Source organism: Chironomus tepperi, unplaced genomic scaffold (assembly GCF_022539635.2).
Source record: "Chironomus tepperi strain 1889 unplaced genomic scaffold, CSIRO-AGI_Ctep_v1 contig_461, whole genome shotgun sequence".
Taxonomy (NCBI): domain Eukaryota; kingdom Metazoa; phylum Arthropoda; class Insecta; order Diptera; family Chironomidae; genus Chironomus; species Chironomus tepperi.
In genome coordinates, this window is record NW_027226583.1 from 555683 (window position 1) to 575057 (window position 19375).

Genomic DNA, 19375 nt, shown 5'->3' on the forward strand with positions numbered 1-19375 from the left:
ATGACCTAGCAAAAAAATTGTGCTGCTCGGTATTTCGGAAGTAATAATAAAATTGAAACTCTCACATTAGGTCATACAAAATTTATTATCTAAAATATTTCTCAGTCGTTCTTATAACTTGCGGACAGTACTTTTTGCCAAGTTCAACATAGGAACTTGGCTCGCTATAAGTAAGCTTAAACTCTTGTTGTGTAAAATTCAACATTTTGTTCCATATATGTAGAAAGTAAGGCTGCGTCTCATTTAGTATTTTTGTCACATTTTTGTAACTTTTTGAATTGTAGAACATCCAATAGTCTCCATACTCAATTGGATAGCATTTTTCGGATGAAAATGTCGTAAAATCTCCACATTTTGTCATTCTGTGCTTTTCTAAAGTTGTGCCTTCACAGAACAGTCTAATTGCATTGGTAAGCATATTAGGTCCGTTGGCTGTAAAGGGATTAAGAAGAATTTTGAAGGAATTGTGGATGAATTTTGGGGATTTGACTTACCGGCCCATTCATTTGGGTTGTAGCTGGAGTTCAATTTGCTGAAAGGATATGAAATAGGATTAAAGTCGAAGAGACCATGTGGATGTTCGAGCAAATGAGAGAGATCATGAGTATACTTAATCTATTGTAAGTATACTCATGAGCATGCTCATTGTCTGTTTAGGATAAAGCAGTGGTGGACAACCTGTGTGCCGCGGTACACTAGTATACCATAAAGCATAAGTCGTGCTCGGTTTCGTTCGAGACTCAACAACAAGGTGTGCCGCGAACAATTAAAGGTTGCCCACCACTTAGCAAAAGAACCAGTCCACAAACCAAAACTTACTGTAAATAAGCCTGCATCACTTCATGATTTTTATGTCCAATATTAACTACAGCATTTGTGATTACATTATCGTTCTCTGGACATGCAAAGTTCTCTTGATTAATAACTGCTATTGGAACAAGGGACAGCACATCAAGATCCAAATATGTTCCTCCATATCGACTCAGAACCATAACTCTCATTACATCCGCCATGTGTTCAATTGGAAATCTTGATTTTAAAATTGTATTTTGAGCTATTAAAGATTCTAATATTGTTCCTTTTGAGAATTCATAAATGTTTAAGTATCTAATGTGGATATTGTTATATGACATAAGAACCTTTGCTAATTCTGAATATTTTAACAGAACTTGACTAGAATTTGTTGCTAAAATGAAGTAAACATGAGCTTCTGGATTTGTTATTGCTGGAAAGAAAATGAAATAAAATTGAGCATATAGTAACGTATTAACTATTCTTAATAAGCCTTAAAAATATCACTAAAGATAAAAAGAAACGCCTAAATATAAAAGAGCTGCACCCTCATTAATGGTATTTGCCAAAAATATTCACTTTTAATCTTTTATCAAATATCATAGTTCAAAGTCAAGTTGAATTTCATAAGAAGTAGTAATGGGCAACTTGGTACACCTGGTACACCTAATAGGACACACCATAGGTAGGTTATACCACTTGTACGGTACACCATTGGTACGTTAAACCATTGGTACCGTACATCACTGGTACGGTACACCAGTTGTACGGTATAGCATTGATACGGTACACAACGGGTACGGTCTACAACTGGTACGATATACAACGGGTACGGTCTACAACTGGTACGATATACCACTGGTACGGTACACAACGGGTACGGTGCACAGCTGGTATGGTAAACAACTGGAACGGTACACCACTGATATGATACACAACCGTTAAGGTACACATTTCGTACGGTAAACCACTGTTGCACATGGTATGACAAAGCACTATTGGTACATCACTGGTATGTGATCGTGGTAAGTGTATCATTGATACGGGACAGGTATATCACTTTGCCTTACTAGGTGTACCATTGCACCGTATCAGTACTGTACCTATGCCATACAGTGATATTGCCACAAGAATCGGTCCCTATGTACCACATTACACCGTGGTGTCTCGTTAGCCGTCATCTACTTTACTAACCCAAATCATCCCCAAGGGTCAGACACTCCAAAAGCACTGCACTTTCTGTATTTGTTGAATTTATATGAAAGTTCAGAAAGTACAGCATTGTACATTGGAGTGCCTGACCCTTGGTTATCTACTGTTAAGAAACCTACCTGCAGATTCCACAGAACATGCCTGCCTCGCATTTTCAAGTATCCTCACTTCATCCATATGTGTTTCTAACAGAAATATTTTCTTGGTTTTTTCGTCTTCCAAGAATTCTGAATCACTCAAAATGTTTTCAAGTTTGAATGTTTTCGGTTCAAAAAATGTTTGAAAGTTTTCAGGTTTCAATGTTTTTACTTCTATATTTTCAGGTTTCAATGTTTTGTCTCCTGACAATTGATTCTGTCTGATTTTCATCAATAATTCCTGATTTTCCTTCAATAACTTCTCTTCACTAAAACCATTTGTTATCTTAATTGTTGCGTAAATACAAAACACTACGCAACATGCACCACTCAATAAATACAGCCAAATCATTCCATCCGGTTTTCTTAATTTGTTTATAGCTGATTGATACTTCATGTTGGTTATTATGTTTATGGTTTAAACACTTAAATTAGTTGAATTATTATGTTTTACAGCACTAAATCAAATAAAACTTGACTTGATATTTATCAATCAAAGTTAAACTCGCTATAGACACACATCCAAGTTGGCGTGCGCACAAACACAATTTGATATTTGTTATATTTAATTTATACTGCACAACCTTATCGATAAAAGCTTATCTTAAAAAATTAGATAAGATTTAGTTTATTAATTCAGTATTTACAGTCAGTATAAAAATATTTGTTTCAGTATCTGCTCAATATGCTGTTGAAACTGACACAAAAGTTGAGTTTTTATTCTTTTTGATCAATTGATTGGAATTTGAAAATAAATTGTGTATTTAGCTGTTTCTTTTGTCAACATACCAGTGTTCTCTGGTGTGTAACTTTAAGTAGCACTTGACTTTAGATTAATCAGAAGTTATGACATGACTTACTTATATTAGATTATACAAAATCTAAAACAAATGTATTATCCAATAAAATACTTATCTAATCTAATCCAAGAGTGTGTAATCTTAAAGGCATGACCCAGGAAAAACTAATGTGCAATATACTTAGTCACAACTTTTGTGTTGTGATTACACAAACCGAGTTAAGTGACTAGAATTGGCGAAAAATTGCTGTCGATAAAGATAGTATTGTAGGTTTTATTGGATATTGACTCTCATCACAACATCCCCGAGTGAACAAAAATACGTCATGGCACATAAAGGGTTGCCTACTACTGATCTAAGCTATTCAGATTCTAAATTAAACATGAATTTCTGTGAATTCCAATCTGTAAATTACTTTAAAATTCACTAGAAATTCTTCTTGTAGATCTCACAGTTAATTAATCATTTCATCCAGAACACATCCAAAAAGAAATTATTCTGCAAATTTAAATAATGGAAATGAAGTGAAATTACTTAAATTAAAAAATATTCACTGTCTCCATCCTCGTCTTATCCTCCATTAAACTGTAAAAAAAAGTGAAAAACTTCTGAAAGCATAAGCATCAAAACACATCATGCCTTACAACTTACTTTCAACTAGCAGATTTGTAATTCAAATATGTAAGATTAAAAACTTTTGGATTCCTCCTTGCTGAATGCAAATTTTTTTTCTACTTCCACATCATCTCTTCTTTTAAGTAATTTTTTAGAGATGAAAAAAAAAACTTTTTCCTTGCATTATCTGTAAAGGAAATTCTCGTACTTTTTATGCGAATATACACATTGGAAGGAGATGAAAAAAGATGAAGCATACAAAAAAATTAGCATGCATGAAACACAAAAGAAAAAAGAAGGAAGTTTCCTGAATATTTTTCTGTAAAGATTGAAGGCGAAATTCAAACTATTTTGAAAGTATTTTTTTTTTTGTTGTTTCCTCTCCTTTTTTGTTTGGTGTCCTTAAGATGATTTTGGGATGAATTGATAGGAAAAGTGTTAGTAAGTAGTATAAACAGCATGCAATTCCCAAAATTCAAAGCCAAATTGGGGTCGGTTCGCCTAAATTTTCAAAGAATTGATTGAAATTTATTTTAAATGTTATACTTCACAAATACTAGCAGAAAAGGTTTAATTCACATTTTAATCCGTTTTTAACGAATTGGAGTGAATTTGAATATGTCGTTTCTTGTTATAGCATTAATATGTGCCAAATAACTAGAAATTTGCGTGATATTTTGTAACAAAAATCCAGAAACCGTTGTTTTTAATTGAAAGTAGCCGCTTATTTTTCAGAATTTTTCATAAACAAAGCAACGAATCTAAAATTTGAAATTTAATGACTATCTAGACAAGATAGAACTGAAAACAGTGCTGAAATAGCTTTGCTCACAACCGTTTAATGATATGAAATCATTGAAATAGTAGAAAAATCTAAAACTAAGTCAAATTTAATGTTCAAAGTTTTGAAGTGGAAATATAAACAAACCATTTCTGCAAACCTCGCGTTCGAAAATTTTGAAATTCAAAAAACCGTTGACTTAAATCAATGAAATTTCATTTAAATTATGAAAAATTCCAACAAAATTGCCACCTAACTTAGATAGATTAATGATTAGAGTCCGTCGATGACAAAAGGCACTGCGATCTACGATCTGTTGTCACCTAATTTTTGACAAAATTTTAATGAATTAATAAAGAAATTCACATTACTTACTTCCTTAACTGAGGAAATAAAGAAACACAAACTAAGATTCTCCCAAAATCATCCTCAAGACAAATTCAACATCAAATACATAAATGCATACACAAAAAAAAATAAGTTTTCAAGCACACAAGAAAAAAAATTGAGACGGGAACCGAATTGTATACAATGTTTGCAATTTTCTTCAACAAACTGTATCTTCCCTATTCAACATCTACGTCTCCTGCATTGTGTGTCTTCTCTATTCTTTTGATGCTGCTGTTGTGGTTCCATGCACTCATTCCTTATTTATCTCATGGGAAAAGTTTAAAAAGAAAGCGAGCGAAATGGAAAAGAATAAATTGTGTACACGATAGAAAAAAAAAGCAATTTTCATTCCATTTTTTTTTTATTCTCAACTCACACTTACCAGAAAAGATTGGGAAAATTGTAAATGCAGAAGAAGTTGAAGTTCTGTTGGAGTTGTGACGCATAAATGGGGTAAAAATGTGATGAACATTGTGCGAATTCTTGTCATATCGACAACTTACTTACTTACTTCGATGGCCGTACAGATTAACTATGATCCATGGCCACCCTCAGATGTCGCCTAAAGCTCGTGCTATCGCCGGCTTCCGTCTTCCATATCGACAACACTTTGCATAATGATTGAGTGATCGGTGTCCTTTGGGAATCGAACCCACGTACTCACAACAGAATGATACAGATATCCGGTATGTTCCCTAATCACTCGGACATAGAAGCCCAACTCTCGAATTGGCTGATTCAGCTATATATAGCTCGATACAAAAGATTCTACCATGTACAAGACATTAATCCGCCCAATTGCTCTGTATGGCTCGGAATCATGGAACATGACTGTTGCGGATGAAAATGCTGTGGGTGTCTTCGAGAGAAAAATTCTTAGAACCATCTTTGGCCCTAAGAAAGAAGGTGACCTGTTCAAGTGCAGGAGTAATGCAGAACTTTATCAGCTCTTTAGGGATGCTGATATTGTAAAGCGAATAAAAGTGAACAGGTTGCGTTGGGCTGGGCATGTTATTAGGCGCCCTGAGGAAAGCCCATTAATTAAGGTCTTCAAAGCTGACTTTCTGGACGGTAAAAGAGCCCGTGGACGCCCAAAGAACTCTTGGAAGGAAGCTGTCGATAGAGATAGCAATGCACTTGGTATCAGTAATTGGCAAGTGGTCGCCAGCGATAGAGCCAGCTTCAGGCGACTCCTGTGGGAGGTCATGGATCACAACTGATCTGTACGACCAGCGAAGTAAGTAAGTAACAAAAGATTCAACTGTGTTCAGACACTACAATATATGAGGTCTTTTATAAACGATTAGAACTGTGTAATGAGCACTTGATAGAGAAATATAGTTGAAGTGAGCTTTGAGCCATGCTCCATAACAACCCTCGCTAGCTCAGAGGTAGTATCATGTGAACGAAAATTGTAGGACGTGAGTTCGAGTCCCACTCAGGCATAAATTGTGGGGAATTTGTACCTTTTTCTCTAGAATCTTAGAAGTAGTAAGATTCTGAACATAAATAGAACATAGAACTATCCTACTCCTTGCCAGAACACAAAGCTCCAACCTCAGAATCAGACAAAACTAGTTCCCAAAACTTCATCTCTCATTTCATTTAGTTCCTGTCAAAAAAAAATTCTGCATAGCAAGAACGAAACTTTTAACATTTTTCTTTATGTATGCAAATACATTTCTCAATATAACATCATATATAGCACACAAAACTTCATTTCATGTCTGCATTAAAAGACTATATTTACACTTCATGATGAAGATGAAAAACTTTTTTTCAGTCTTTTGAAAATATTTTGAATGAGAATTCTTTTTTTTGTGTCAATGAGTAATGCAAATTGAGGATTAAGGCGGAATGAATTTTTCATTAATTTTATTTAAGTTTAAATTAATTAAAATTATGTTCCTTAAAAACTAACTTTCGTGTCCATAACACGTGGACAATAAACCTTCGCTAGCTCAACATAAGCAGCCTTAGAATCGTAATCTAATTTATAGTGCTTATTATTAAATTCCAACATTTTATTCCAAATATGGATGAAATATCCTCCAACTTGTTTGACTTTTTCGAATATTTCGGCATAAAATTCTGGTTCATAAAATTTAACAAAATTACTGTGCATTATCACAAAACATTTGGGGTTTGAAATAGCAGTAAGAACTCCACATTCACCTTCTTTGTCCTTTGGGAGATCTGTGCCATTGCAGAATGATCGAAAAACTGGTGAAATCATACTTGGTCCATTAACTGAAATTGAGGATTAAAAGGGCTTTATTAATTGAAGTTTCAACAGGTTCTAGACCCTCTAAATATGGGAGCAAGCATGGAAGCAAGGACGTTGTCAAAAAAGATCTGAATTCCCGAAATTTCTTTAAGCAAATTAAAGAATTTTGTCTAAAAACGGAGGACGGCACCCTCCAAACACCAACCCAGCTGTCCCCATTCCTCCTCTTTGATCATTTTCGAATCATTTGATTGTATTTACTTAGACGTCAAGCGTCAAAAGTTATTAACCCGTAAATACTTTCGAGGATGACTCAACTATAAAAAGTCATAAGTCGTAATCAAACGAAAAATCATCACGATTCATGTACTTCGTGATTTAAGTCACAATTCTACACTAAAAAATTGTATAATAGGAATTTAGCAGCGTTAATCACTTGTCACATTTATATTTACAGTCATCAGACATCACTTTGTATAATATTATATAATATTTTTAGCGCATTTTTGAAATTTTTTTCAAAAAGGTAGCTTAATAAGACACTTTGTTCGTTTGCTCGTTTGTTCGTTTGTTCGTTTGTTCGGCTGGAACGCGAGATCTCGAAAACTAGACATCGTAGAGAGCTCTAGTTTGTTTTAATAGCTTCGTTCTATCAAGTTATTGGGTTATCGGTCATTTAGAAGTTTCAAATCAACGCATAAATACTATAATTAACAGTTTTTCATTTTCATATACAACAACAACAAAAACAACAACACGTTTTTTCATTGTTTTACAGTGTTTTTCAATGTTTGTCGATGTTTTTTCAGTGTTTAGTGAAAAATGTTTGAATTTTTTTTGACCGTTATGAGGTTTGAATTATGAAAATCCGTTAAATGATGAAGTTCTTAAATTTGTGGAAGTTTTATACGGATCTTGTTTTTAAGATCTGGAAGTGACCTGGATCTTACTGGATCTTGGTTTTAGGTCTGGAAGTGACCTGGATCTTACTGGATCTTGGTTTTTAGGTCTGGAAGTGAACTGGATCTTACTGGATCTTGGTTTTTAGGTCTGGAAGTGACGTGGATCTTACTGGATCTTGGTTTTTAGGTCTGGAAGTGACCTGGATCTTACTGGATCTTGTTTTTAGGTCTGGAAGTGACCTGGATCTTACTGGATCTTGGTTTTTAGGTCTGGAAGTGACCTGGATCTTACTGGATCTTGGTTTTTAGGTCTGAAAGTGAACTGGATCTTACTGGATCTTGGTTTTTAGGTCTGGAAGTGACCTGGATCTTGTTTTTTAGGTCTGGAAGTGACTTATTAATCAATTACTGATCGCTGGGACAAAAATGCGCTGAAGTCACTCGATAAGAACGAGTACTTTTGTAATTTTTTATATTAAGAATATATGTTATAGGCATTAATTTCGGAGTACATATTTGTATTATAATATATTATGTCTTTATACAACTGAACACCGACCATGAGTCGACTCTTGCTCAATTTGTTGCTCAGTTGCTCACTTATACAATAAAATTTATCAAAGAAAAATTTGCAAAATTTGATAGTGTTGTGACACTTTAATAGTGTTTGGAATATTTCTATTGAGCTTTTTATAGTGTAACTTGTGAATAATTCAAAGGAATTAACACTAAATTCACAAAATTTTGATTTCCATTGAAGTCTTTTCTGCTTACACTTGTGAAGTATAACATTTCATACAATAATACAAATTTTAATTAGTTGAACTGTAACAACCTCAATTTGGCTTTGATGTCTGCTTTTTCTTTTTTGTAAATTAACGGTAGCTTAAATAGTCAAAAAAAAATTAAAAATTTTTCTCACCTGCCCATTCATTGCCATTAAAATCAGTCCTTAGTTTCCTTCAAAATAAAATTTTCAAATACATTCATTAATAAGCATCCGTCCAGAAAAAAATAACAACAACTTACTCAACATAAGCAGCAGAAAGTTTCTTTCCTTCGTTCAAATCAAGCTTAATGATAGCATTTGAGAAATGATTATGTCCCTCAAGGCACACGAAATTCTTCTTGTTGATGATTCGAACTGGGAATATTGAAAGCACATCAAGATCCAGGTACAATCCGCCATACTTGTATAATGTCAATATTCTCATGACATCTGATGTATGTTCTATCCTATACTTTGATTTGTTTAATTTATCTTCAATCATAAATTGCTCCAATGGAGTTCCTCGCGAATATTCTAATAGATTTACGTAACGAATGTTGATATTTGGATATGCTGCAAGTGCATCGTATAGTACAGATCTTTCCAATGTCATTTGAGTCTCGTTTGTTGCAAGAAGGAGGTAAATTTGAAGATCGGGGTTTGTTTTGGCTAGAAGTAGAAATAATTGAGGTTAGGGTTGAAAATTAATAATTGTGCCGTTCTAGCTACAAAGCTCGAGGCTGTGTTGAGGTCATTGACACAAAATGTGTGTCAGGTATATCTACAATGATAAACTAGCATGAGGATGATTTTTTGACTGAACCTACATACCAAATTTCAGCTTATATGACAATATACTGCAATTAATGACATTATATTATCTATATATATGACAATATATTAGCGTAGTTTAATGCCCCTCAATATACAAAATGATATTGGTACTATATTAAAGAACAGTCAGTAATGATCATTAAGAACAGATGATCACCGAAATTCAATATGTTTGGTTAAGTTATTTAAAAGTCAAATTTTTACGAAAAATGTATCAAAACTATGATCAAAAGTCACTCAAAGCTATTGCTTGATATATAAACTATAGCTTGAAATTAAAGTATACTCTACATACCTGCCGCTTCAACACTGTATAAGCAATAATAAAAAATCAAAATAAGCACAATAAATCCTCATTTAAAATCACCAACAAACCTGCAAGCTTGCCGAGCATTCGTCAAATTTCGTCTTCCTTCCAAATGTGTTTCCAGGAAGAAGATCTGTGAGCTATTTGAACTGAGCAACTTGGCTTCATCACCCATGATGTTATTGATCAGGAATGCAGAATCATTCTTGAACAATCCAAGTCCAATTTCAGGATTATTTTTCGCAAGATGCGTACACAGATAAATAAATGCAGTAAAAAGTGTCAAAAGTATTAAATATTTTCGGAGTGATCCAACGAGATTAATGAACATGATTAAAGACTTCTTGTTAAGTTCACTCGCGAAAGTTTAAGTTCATACTATTTGGAGATTAAGAACCTTACTGAATTATATCGTGAATATTTTTGAATTATTACTTTTAAAAAATATCACACAATTCGAATAAAATACAGTGTTTAAAGCTCATTAAAAGTCATGACTACAAAAGCTTTGAAACTACTTACTTCTATTAATATAATGCACGTCGGTATGATATATATTTTACAAATATTTTATATATTCCATTTGAAATTTTCAAAAAGCGAGGATGTGCTAGCAATTATCCTGATCACGTCATGGCTGCAAGTCGGAGCATGAATTCAGTAAGTAAGTCAGTAAGTCAATGTCAAATAGTTAAAACTGTTGACATTGGAAATTAAAATTTACACTTTTATGGCCCAAAAACTCCTCATTTCATTTAGTTCATGTCAAAAACAATTCAGCATAGCAAGAATGAAACTTTTGTGTCAATGAGTAATGCAAATTGAGGATTAAGGCGGATTAATTGCTTTTTTCATCAATTTTATTCAAATTTAAATTAATTAAACATAAATTCCTTAAAAACTAACTTTCGTGTCCATAACACGTGGACAATAAACCTTCGCTAGCTCAACATAAGCAGCCTTAGAATCATAATCTAATTTATAGTGCTTATTATTAAATTCCAACATTTTATTCCAAATATGGATAAAATATCCTCCAACTTGTTTGACTCTTTCGAACATTTCGGAACTAAATTCTGGTTCATAAAATTTTGTGAAATTTTTGTACATTATCACAAAGCATTTTTGATTTGGAAAGGCAGTAAGAACTTCACATTCGCCTGCTTTGTCCTTTGGGAGATCTGTGCCGTTGCAGAATGATCGAAAAACTGATGAAATCATGCTTGGTCCGTTAACTGAAATTGATGTTTAAAAGATTTATTAGTTGGGATTTTAATAGGGTTTAGTATAGGCTTGCTAGAGGTATACAAAGGGGTTTGATTAGACAAGTATTGGCGGACCAGAAGCAAGCAGGGGAGGATCCAAGAGCGTTAAGAAATTCTATTATACAGGCAAATTAAAGTATTTTGTCCAAAATAAGGCATTGTGGTCCCCAACCCCACCCCTTTGTATACCCCACTTCATACAACCATATACTTGTCTCGGTCGAATCTTAATAAAGCTTTCAATCAAATTTTCGTTTATTCAAAAGTCCTGTTTTTTTAAGACCATATTTAGGTCATTTTAAAGCATTTCCTTGAATAAAGTAGACGTCAAGTGACAAAAGTTATTAACCTTAACTAGAATCATTGCGTTTCATGAAAATCGTGATTTAAGTCACAATTCTATAATAAAATATTGAATGATAGGAATTTTCAGGCGTTAATCACGTGTTTACATTAAATGTATAGTTACAGTCATCAGACATTACTTTGAATAGTATTATATATCGTGTATTATTCAATATAGTATTTTATAATATATTATATGCCATAAATAATGAATTAACACTATTTTCATGAAATTTTGATTTCCATGCAATTGTTTGCATTTGAAAAGTTATTAGCAGAGGTCTGAGTCGACTTAAATTCGCCCCGGTTCCCAAAAACTGATCAAAATTCGCATGGATTTTTTTTCTGCTGACACTTGTGAAGTATAACATTTCATAAAAAGTTTTAAAATTTCTTCTCACCTGTCCAATCGTCACCATTAAAATTTGTCCTTAATTTCCTGTGAAAAACATTTTTAATCACATCCATTAATAAGCATCCAGAAAATAACTTACTCAACATAAGCAGTTGAAAATTTCTTTCCTTCGTTCAAATCAAGCTTAATGATAGCATTTGAGAAATGATTATGTCCTTCAAGGCAAACAAAATTCTTTTTGTTAATGATTCGAACTGGGAATATTGAAAGCACATCAAGATCCAGGTATAATCCACCATATTTATAAAGTGTTAAGATTCGCATGACATCTGATGTATGTTCTATCCTAAATTTGGATTTGCTTAATTTATCTTCAATCATGAATTGCTCCAATGGAGTTCCTCGTGAATATTCTAACAAATTTACGTAACGAATATTGATATTTGGATATGCTGCAAGTGCATCGTAAAGTACAGATCTTTCCATTGTCATTTGAGTCTCATTTGTTGCAAGAAGGAGGTAAATTTGATGATCGGGGTTTGTTTTGGCTGGAATTTGAGGTTAGGTTTAAAATTAATTAACTTGAATAAAGCTTCAATGTTCAACCATAACTAATAGCATTAAAAAGTATAATTTACATACCTGCCGCTTCGACACTATAGAAACAATAATTAAAATCAAAATAAGCACAATAAATCTTCATTCAAAATCATCAACAAACCTGCATGCTTGTCGAGCATTCGTTAAGTTTCGTCTTCCTTCTAAATGTGTTTCCAGGAAGAAGATCTGTGAACTATTTGAACTCAGTAACTTGGCTTCATCATCCATGATGTTATTGATCAGGAATGCAGATTCATTCTTGAAAAGTCCAAGTCCAATTTCAGGATTATTTTTAACAAGATGCGTACACAAATAAATAAATGCAGCAACAAGTGTCAAAAATATGAAATATTTTCTTAGTGATCCGACGAGGTTTATGTACATGATTATAGATTTGAGCCTTTAATTACTGTTAAGTTCACTCGCGAAAGTCTGAGTTAAAACTATTCAGAGATTAAGAATTTTACTGATATATATCGTGGAAAATTGTAACTGTACTTTAAAAAAGAATAAAACAAAGTGTTTAAAGCTCATTTAAAGTCATGACCATAAAAGCTTTGAAATTACCTACGTCTAATTCTCAAAAAAGCAAGGATGAATGTTAATGACTATTCTGATCACGTCATGGCTTCAAGGAGGAGCATGGTTCTAGTAAGTCAGTAAGCCTATGAAATGAAGTTAAAATTGTTAGCATTGGAAGTTGAAAAGTGCCAATTTATTGCTTGTACTTCCAGCAAATGATCCATAAATGCTCAAATTCAAAGAAAATTCTCAAAAACTTCCAGATTTCATAGAATAATAGCTAAGTTTTAGAAGATTGCATTAATCCGTGAAATTAGTTAAGCATAGCTACATTTGAATGTAAAGAAAAGGACATTTAAACAGCAAAAAGATTCAATGTGACTCTAACGACTTTTAAAAATTCAAAATTTTCGTAACAATTTTTCCCACCCCTTATTTTTAAACGATTTTAATAAATCTACAGAAAATCTTCAATTTATCCTCAATCTCATCATTTAAAAGCTAAATTATGTAGTTATTAATTTTATTCCAACTAAAAGTATGCAAAATTCACAATAAACCCATCAAAAATTAACGAACTTTTAAAATTCAAATTCACAAATTTAACGAATCGTCCAAACTTCCGCGCAGTTCACAGATCGAACAAAAACGAAAGTAGAAATTATTTTCATTCAATTTAAACATTTTAATAAAATAACAATTAGTATAAGTCACTTAGTTCCATTATTTTTACATCAGACGTTAGATATAATTAAAATCTATCAAAATGATGGTAAGTTAATATCAAAAATAGCGGATATACCCAAAAATATTGTACAAAAATATTTGCCAACACAAAAGTTCCATAAAGATTGATAAGAGAAGAAAAAAAAACCATAAAGATCCAGTGATTCATCTTCTCAAATTGGACTGTGTATTACTACAAATTAGTATTTATTATCTAATTTACTTAATAGGACGGTGATGATGATTCGGGCAGTCCACAAAAAATTGTCCAAGAAGCAAATAACGAGACTGAGCCAGCAAAAACTCAGCCATTAGAGGCACTGCCGGAGAATTCATTAGTTGTTGAAATATCTGATGCACTGAGTGAGAAGGATAGAGTATGTATACATCAATTAATAAATTATCTACAAAAATATTTCATGTTTCATTCGCCTTTTAGGTCAAATTTACTGTACATACAAGAACAACGATGGCTGTAAGTCTTTAATAATTGAATTACTGCTTTCACGCTAATTATTGCTTCCTTATTTTTTAGTGCTTTGCAAAGCAAGACTTTTTAGTTGTGCGTCAACATGAGGAATTCGTTTGGCTGCATGACAGATTCGAGGAGAATGAAGAATATGCTGGATATATAATTCCACCAGTTCCGCCACGTCCTGATTTTGATGCGTCTCGTGAGAAGCTTCAGCGACTTGGTGAGGGCGAAGGATGTATGACAAAAGAAGAATTTAAGAAGATGAAGGCCGAACTTGAGGCTGAATATTTAGCAACATTTAAAAAAGTAAGATCCAGTTGAGGTCATTCACATCCAATTTGACTAATTTTGATGATTATTTTCTTCCAGACTGTTGCCATGCACGAAGTATTCCTTCAAAGACTTTCTGCACATTCCGTATTCCGTACTGATTCACATTTAAAAGTTTTCCTTGAATATGATCAAGATTTGTGCGCAAAGCCACGCAAAAAGATGGATTTAATAGGCGGTTTAGTTCGTAATTTAAGTAAGACAACAGATGAATTGTATTTAGGTGCGACTGTACGTGATGTCAATGACTTTTTCGAAAATGAGATGCAATTTTTGACTGAATATCATGCACATTTAAAAGAAGGTGCAACGCGTAGCGAGCGAATGGCTAAAAAGCATAAGGAACTTGCTGATAGTTATATTAAAATTTCATCATGTCTAATCCAACTCTCGACAACCGAGCAAGGATCAATGGAGAAATTTTCAGCAAAAACAGCTGACATATTTGAGAAAATGAGAAATATGGAAGGACGTGTTGCTAGTGATCAAGACTTGAAGCTTGTTGACACACTCAAGTATTATCAAAGAGATAGTAATGCAGCCAAGGCACTGTTGGTTCGTAGATTAAGATGTTTGGCTTCATATGAAAATGCAAATAGAAATCTCGAGAAAGCACGTCAAAAGAATAAGGATGTTCATGGTGTAAGTTTGTGACTTAAATTCTCGATTTTTTTAATCTTATTAAAATAATGTTTTTAATGATTTAATCGCATGCAGCCATTGGAAGTTCAAGAAGTATTGACTATGATAATTGATGAATTTTTAGATTTTGTGACACTAAGGGTTCTTAATGATTTTGAGTGGTTCGTGCTGAAAATAACGGGTTTTGAATATTTGAAAAGTAACGGTCTCAAAAAATTTGAATAGTAACGGTCAAAAAAATTATAAAAATTGACGATTTCAATAATAACGGTCAAAAATTAATTGAATTATAACGGTCAAAATAATATTTGAATAACGGTTAAAAAAATGAAAATCATAATTTTTTTTAAAGCAACGACTCAAAATTATTCAAATTTATAAAATAACGGACTTTTTCGTAAAAATTGTTTAAAAATCCAGCCTTTCTCAATTATTAAGAATTCTTTGTGTACCGAATCTGCTTATTATCCTTAAATCCATATGCCTAATAACCAAATCCAATTTTCATTTATATCCTTAGGCCGAGGACATCCAAACAAAAGCATGTGAGAAATTCGAAGCAATGTCAGCACGTGGAAAAGAAGAGCTTATGTCCTTTCGCAAACGACGTGTAGCTGCCTTTAAAAAGAGCTTAATAGAACTTGCCGAATTGGAAGTAAAGCATGCCAAAACTCAATACGATTTTCTACGTCAAAGCCTCGAAGATAGTTTATTAAAGTTGCAGGATATATAAGAATCAGGCAGCTTTATTGTGTGTGTCCATGTCACGAGTAAAAGGAACAAATTGTGCTTTTTTGATAAATTCTATGCAAATAAGCTGTGCAAATAACAACAACAACAACAATATTATATATAACTATTAATACCTAGTATTGATAAGAATTTCTAATTATTATTCCTCATTATGCATTATTATTAATATTATTATCATTTAATGAAAATTAATATAAATATCAGTTGACTTTTTTTTTTTATACGATAAATCCTGCTTCCTTATCAAAATTGTTAATCTGTGGATAAAATAATAATAATTATTTTAGCAACAAAAAAAAAGTGTCGAGCATTTTAAAGTTATTGGAGATTTTTGACCCCATCTAGAATGAACCCCCCGTTGTCAAATTAATTATTCATCTGTGTCATCAAATCTGCTCAACCATGACCAAAACCATCAAGAATCATAACTTGATTGCGATGAAAAAAGTCTGTCAAAGTTTGAAGAGGATACGGATGTTCAAGAAGAAATAAGCTATACATAAATTTTAAGTAGTTCAAGGAAAAAAAAATATATAAAAAATTTTGGTACGCGTTTTCCAATTATGAGACGTAATTTTGAATCTATTTCTGCTAATTCCTAATATTTTTAAAATATTAATAATTTGAACCATAGCAATGACGTTGAGTAGTTCGTAACTATGATTTTTAATCCTTGATAAGAGAAAATATACAAGACAAATTGGAGTGGTTTTTTGAGAAAATTAGAGCAGAAACGTAAATTATTAATAAATATTTATTAAAAACGCAAATAGGAGTATTTTGAACAATTTTGGAAACGTAACGGACAAAACATTTTTGAATACGGTCGAAATAAAGTTGAAAAAATAACAGTCAAAAATCATTTGAAAAAATATCGGTTATAAAGTATTTGAAAAGCGGTTCAAAAAGTTATTGGAAAATAACGGTTCAAAAAATATTTGAATCAAACTGTCAAGAAGTATTTGAAAAATAACGGTAAAAATATGTTTGAATAAATCGTTTCAAAATGTTTTTAAACAAAATTTGAAAAATAACGGTTGAACTACATTTGAATAATAACGGTCAAAAATTATTTGAATGTAACGGTTGAGAAATATTTGAAAAATAACGGTCGAAAATTTTTCGGATTTAACGGTTCAAAATGTATCTGAATATAACGGTCGAAATAAATTTGAATAAAACGGTTCAAAATTATTGAAGAAAATTTTAAATTTTCTAAATCCGTTAGTTCAATTTCATGAGTTTTGCCAGGTATTATCGACATATATTCAAATTTCTTGAATTCTCCTAGAACATCAGAATCAAGATGACTTTAAAAATTCAGTAAATGTTTAATATTCATTGAGCAAATGCATGAATAGAGCACATCAACAAAGATTATTAAAATTTATGCTGTAAATTGAATATTAATAATGCAATCATAAAATCGATTGTAGACCGAGCATTTAAATATTAATTATTCAACACTAGGAGATTCTTCCTCTCAGCAGAATGCCTGATGCTTCCTATTAAGATATATCTTTTGTTGCTTGACACAGTAAAGATTCTGTTAATTATTATTATTTCTATATTATTAAAATATATTCATTTTTTGTACACAATTTTTCATTTTAAAATATTATTGTGAAAAAGAATAAAACAAGAAAAAGTTATTTACTATAATTTATTGGGTCATACTTGATTAATTGTTCTTAAATTAACTCTACTATTGAGAGTAAGCTTACTAGGGACATATTTGTAGGAATTCTAGAGCAGTGGAAAGCACGTCTTGGTAATAATCGCGTCGCGTCAAAACCCTCACAAGTCATACGGCTCAAGGCATTTCCAAACATTTTTGACTACACACGAGTGTGCCGTGGCACACAGGTTGCCCATAACTTCTCTATAATGTCTTAGCAATTTCATAGTATAACTAATTGACCATTAGAATTAGCTATAAAATGTGATGTATAATGTTGCTGTAAAACTACCTACAAATCAAGGTTCTTCATAGCAACGCATAAACAAAATTTTATTTAGCCAGAAATTTATAGAACACAAATTTGCAACACAAAAAAAATCAGACTAAAAACTGCATTGAAATATCCAGTTTGGGGTTATTGATAAATGACGTCCTGAACGCATTCAGGAATTGTGAATTAGGATATATTCAGGAAAGATAGGATATCGGGTATTCAGGAAGATTGGTCAGGAAGGATGGGATAAGAGATATTCAAGTAGGATAGGGCAGGGGTATTCAGAGTGGATGGGGTAATAGGAATTCCGGGAGTATGGGGTATGGGATAGTCAGGAAGGATAAGTAAGGGAATATTCGAGGAGCATGGAGTAAGGTGTATTCGGGGACGGCGGAAAAGTGGGTTTTTGAAATAACCCCAAACCACCTCTTAATCTCCTAGTATTTTTGGATTTGCTAATATCCTCCCCAAACTATTCTTTTTCCTAGTCATTATTTCCAAATAACCCCACACCATAGATATCCATCACAACACAAACTATTGACATCCTAACCTAGTAACTCGATGCCATTTCAGTTTTAACTTCACGACACCTTGTCCTCATTAATGTGATCCGATCATAAACATCTGTCGTGAATTTTGATCTATCACACAATATTTTTGCATCATATTTCCTACACATTGGATATTGCGCAATCAATTTTGTTTTTGGTGTGAAAAAAGCAACTTTTGAATTAAACGGAAGTTCCTTTTGTACAATTAGATTTGTTTTTGCTGTTGCATAGTTTTTATGTCTATGAAAGTCTAGTTCCGTTACAGACACTGAGCTATCAAGATATGGATAATATCCGGTCGTGTTTGTGTGAAAAGTTTCTCTCGAAAAGTGCTGAATTGGCAGCGGATGGACTGCCGTTGGCAGTTTCATTTCTCTCGGCAAGGACGTAAAAGCTTCCGAATCACCTGCTCGACTTTTGTACAGCTTCAATGGCTTAATAATCTTATCAGCTTTCATTTTATCCGTAAATTGATGAATATATTGAACTTTCTCAACTGGCGCTGCCAATTCCGCACGAAAATTTCTACACGAATTAATTTTCCATTGGAATTCCTTCGTACTTTCACTGACTGGTCGATAATCAGGTCTCGAGTTGTTCAATTCACTGCACAAACTATGCGACTTGATTGGTATGAAGTTTCTATCACTTGACAATTTGACACGATATGAACGCGATGAGGATGTCCTATAATCAGTCTGATGATAGATCGTTGGCTCCAGATAATCAACATCCATTTTTTTCTATATCCTGAACAACCTTTTTATCGAGTCAACAAATTAAGTTTAAATGGAACTGAAAATTGGTTGCTGCTATGGAGATTGTGTTTGTTGCTAATAAAATTATCAGTACATAGTTACATATATGCTGCATACAATATGTTATACGATGACAATATTTTGTTTGATCAAAATAAAGCAACAAGTGTGAACAAATTTTTGTTCTGTGCTAAACATTTTGTGCTATTTTCTAATATTTTGATTGTTTTCATAGCAGCTGTTGGTTTTTGTGCACGGAAAATTGTATTTTATTTTATATTCGAAAATAAATTGGATATTGAATGACTAAATATTTAGAACTGTGCGAG

The 19375-nt window shown here is 32.6% G+C and overlaps 4 protein-coding genes across 5 annotated transcripts; 1 reads left to right on the plus strand and 3 right to left on the minus strand.

The window, feature by feature from the left end:
• Positions 1-61: 61 nt before the first annotated feature.
• LOC139099090 (lactosylceramide 4-alpha-galactosyltransferase-like) lies at positions 62-2707 on the minus strand. The gene is made up of 4 exons (XM_070651488.1): positions 2124-2707; positions 820-1225; positions 495-532; positions 62-432 (listed from the first exon to the last, which is right to left on the minus strand). The coding sequence occupies exons 1-4, from the start codon at positions 2536-2538 to the stop codon at positions 86-88; spliced, it is 1206 nt and encodes a 401-aa protein (XP_070507589.1). The 5' UTR covers positions 2539-2707; the 3' UTR covers positions 62-85.
• Positions 2708-8881: 6174 nt separating this feature from the next.
• On the minus strand, positions 8882-10097 carry LOC139099063 (lactosylceramide 4-alpha-galactosyltransferase-like). The gene is made up of 3 exons (XM_070651460.1): positions 9835-10097; positions 9755-9768; positions 8882-9294 (listed from the first exon to the last, which is right to left on the minus strand). Exons 1-3 carry the CDS (start codon positions 10095-10097, stop codon positions 8882-8884), a joined length of 690 nt encoding a protein of 229 aa, XP_070507561.1.
• Positions 10098-10660: 563 nt separating this feature from the next.
• Positions 10661-12715, minus strand: LOC139099064 (lactosylceramide 4-alpha-galactosyltransferase-like). Its single transcript, XM_070651461.1, has 5 exons — positions 12453-12715; positions 12374-12387; positions 11871-12279; positions 11778-11815; positions 10661-11001 (listed from the first exon to the last, which is right to left on the minus strand). The coding sequence occupies exons 1-5, from the start codon at positions 12713-12715 to the stop codon at positions 10661-10663; spliced, it is 1065 nt and encodes a 354-aa protein (XP_070507562.1).
• Positions 12716-13105: 390 nt separating this feature from the next.
• Positions 13106-16772, plus strand: Snx6 (sorting nexin 6). 2 transcript variants are annotated; one of them, XM_070651432.1, is made up of 7 exons: positions 13106-13625; positions 13810-13956; positions 14019-14054; positions 14115-14360; positions 14424-15026; positions 15102-15119; positions 15547-16772. In XM_070651432.1, the coding sequence occupies exons 1-7, from the start codon at positions 13620-13622 to the stop codon at positions 15757-15759; spliced, it is 1269 nt and encodes a 422-aa protein (XP_070507533.1). In that variant the 5' UTR covers positions 13106-13619; the 3' UTR covers positions 15760-16772. The 2 variants fall into 2 exon arrangements, with proteins under 2 accessions (XP_070507533.1, XP_070507534.1); XM_070651433.1 differs by lacking the exon at positions 15102-15119 and having other exon boundaries at positions 13117-13625.
• The last annotated feature ends 2603 nt before the right edge of the window (positions 16773-19375 follow it).

Excerpts from the sequence above, each read along its gene's own strand:
- LOC139099090 (XM_070651488.1), bottom strand. The coding sequence starts at position 2,538 with ATGAAGTATCAATCAGCTATAAACAAATTAAGAAAACCGGATGGAATG. Across the intron at positions 533-819 it reads GTGATGCAGGCTTATTTACA|CAAATTGAACTCCAGCTACA; the intron begins GTAAGTTTTGGT and ends ATATCCTTTCAG. Across the intron at positions 433-494 it reads CAACCCAAATGAATGGGCCG|CCAACGGACCTAATATGCTT; the intron begins GTAAGTCAAATC and ends ATCCCTTTACAG.
- LOC139099063 (XM_070651460.1), bottom strand. The coding sequence starts at position 10,097 with ATGTTCATTAATCTCGTTGGATCACTCCGAAAATATTTAATACTTTTG.
- LOC139099064 (XM_070651461.1), bottom strand. The coding sequence starts at position 12,715 with ATGTACATAAACCTCGTCGGATCACTAAGAAAATATTTCATATTTTTG. Across the intron at positions 11,816-11,870 it reads TTTTCAACTGCTTATGTTGA|GAAATTAAGGACAAATTTTA; the intron begins GTAAGTTATTTT and ends TGTTTTTCACAG. Across the intron at positions 11,002-11,777 it reads TAATGGTGACGATTGGACAG|TTAACGGACCAAGCATGATT; the intron begins GTGAGAAGAAAT and ends CATCAATTTCAG.
- Snx6 (XM_070651432.1), top strand. Across the intron at positions 14,055-14,114 it reads ATACAAGAACAACGATGGCT|TGCTTTGCAAAGCAAGACTT; the intron begins GTAAGTCTTTAA and ends CTTATTTTTTAG. Across the intron at positions 14,361-14,423 it reads ATTTAGCAACATTTAAAAAA|ACTGTTGCCATGCACGAAGT; the intron begins GTAAGATCCAGT and ends ATTTTCTTCCAG.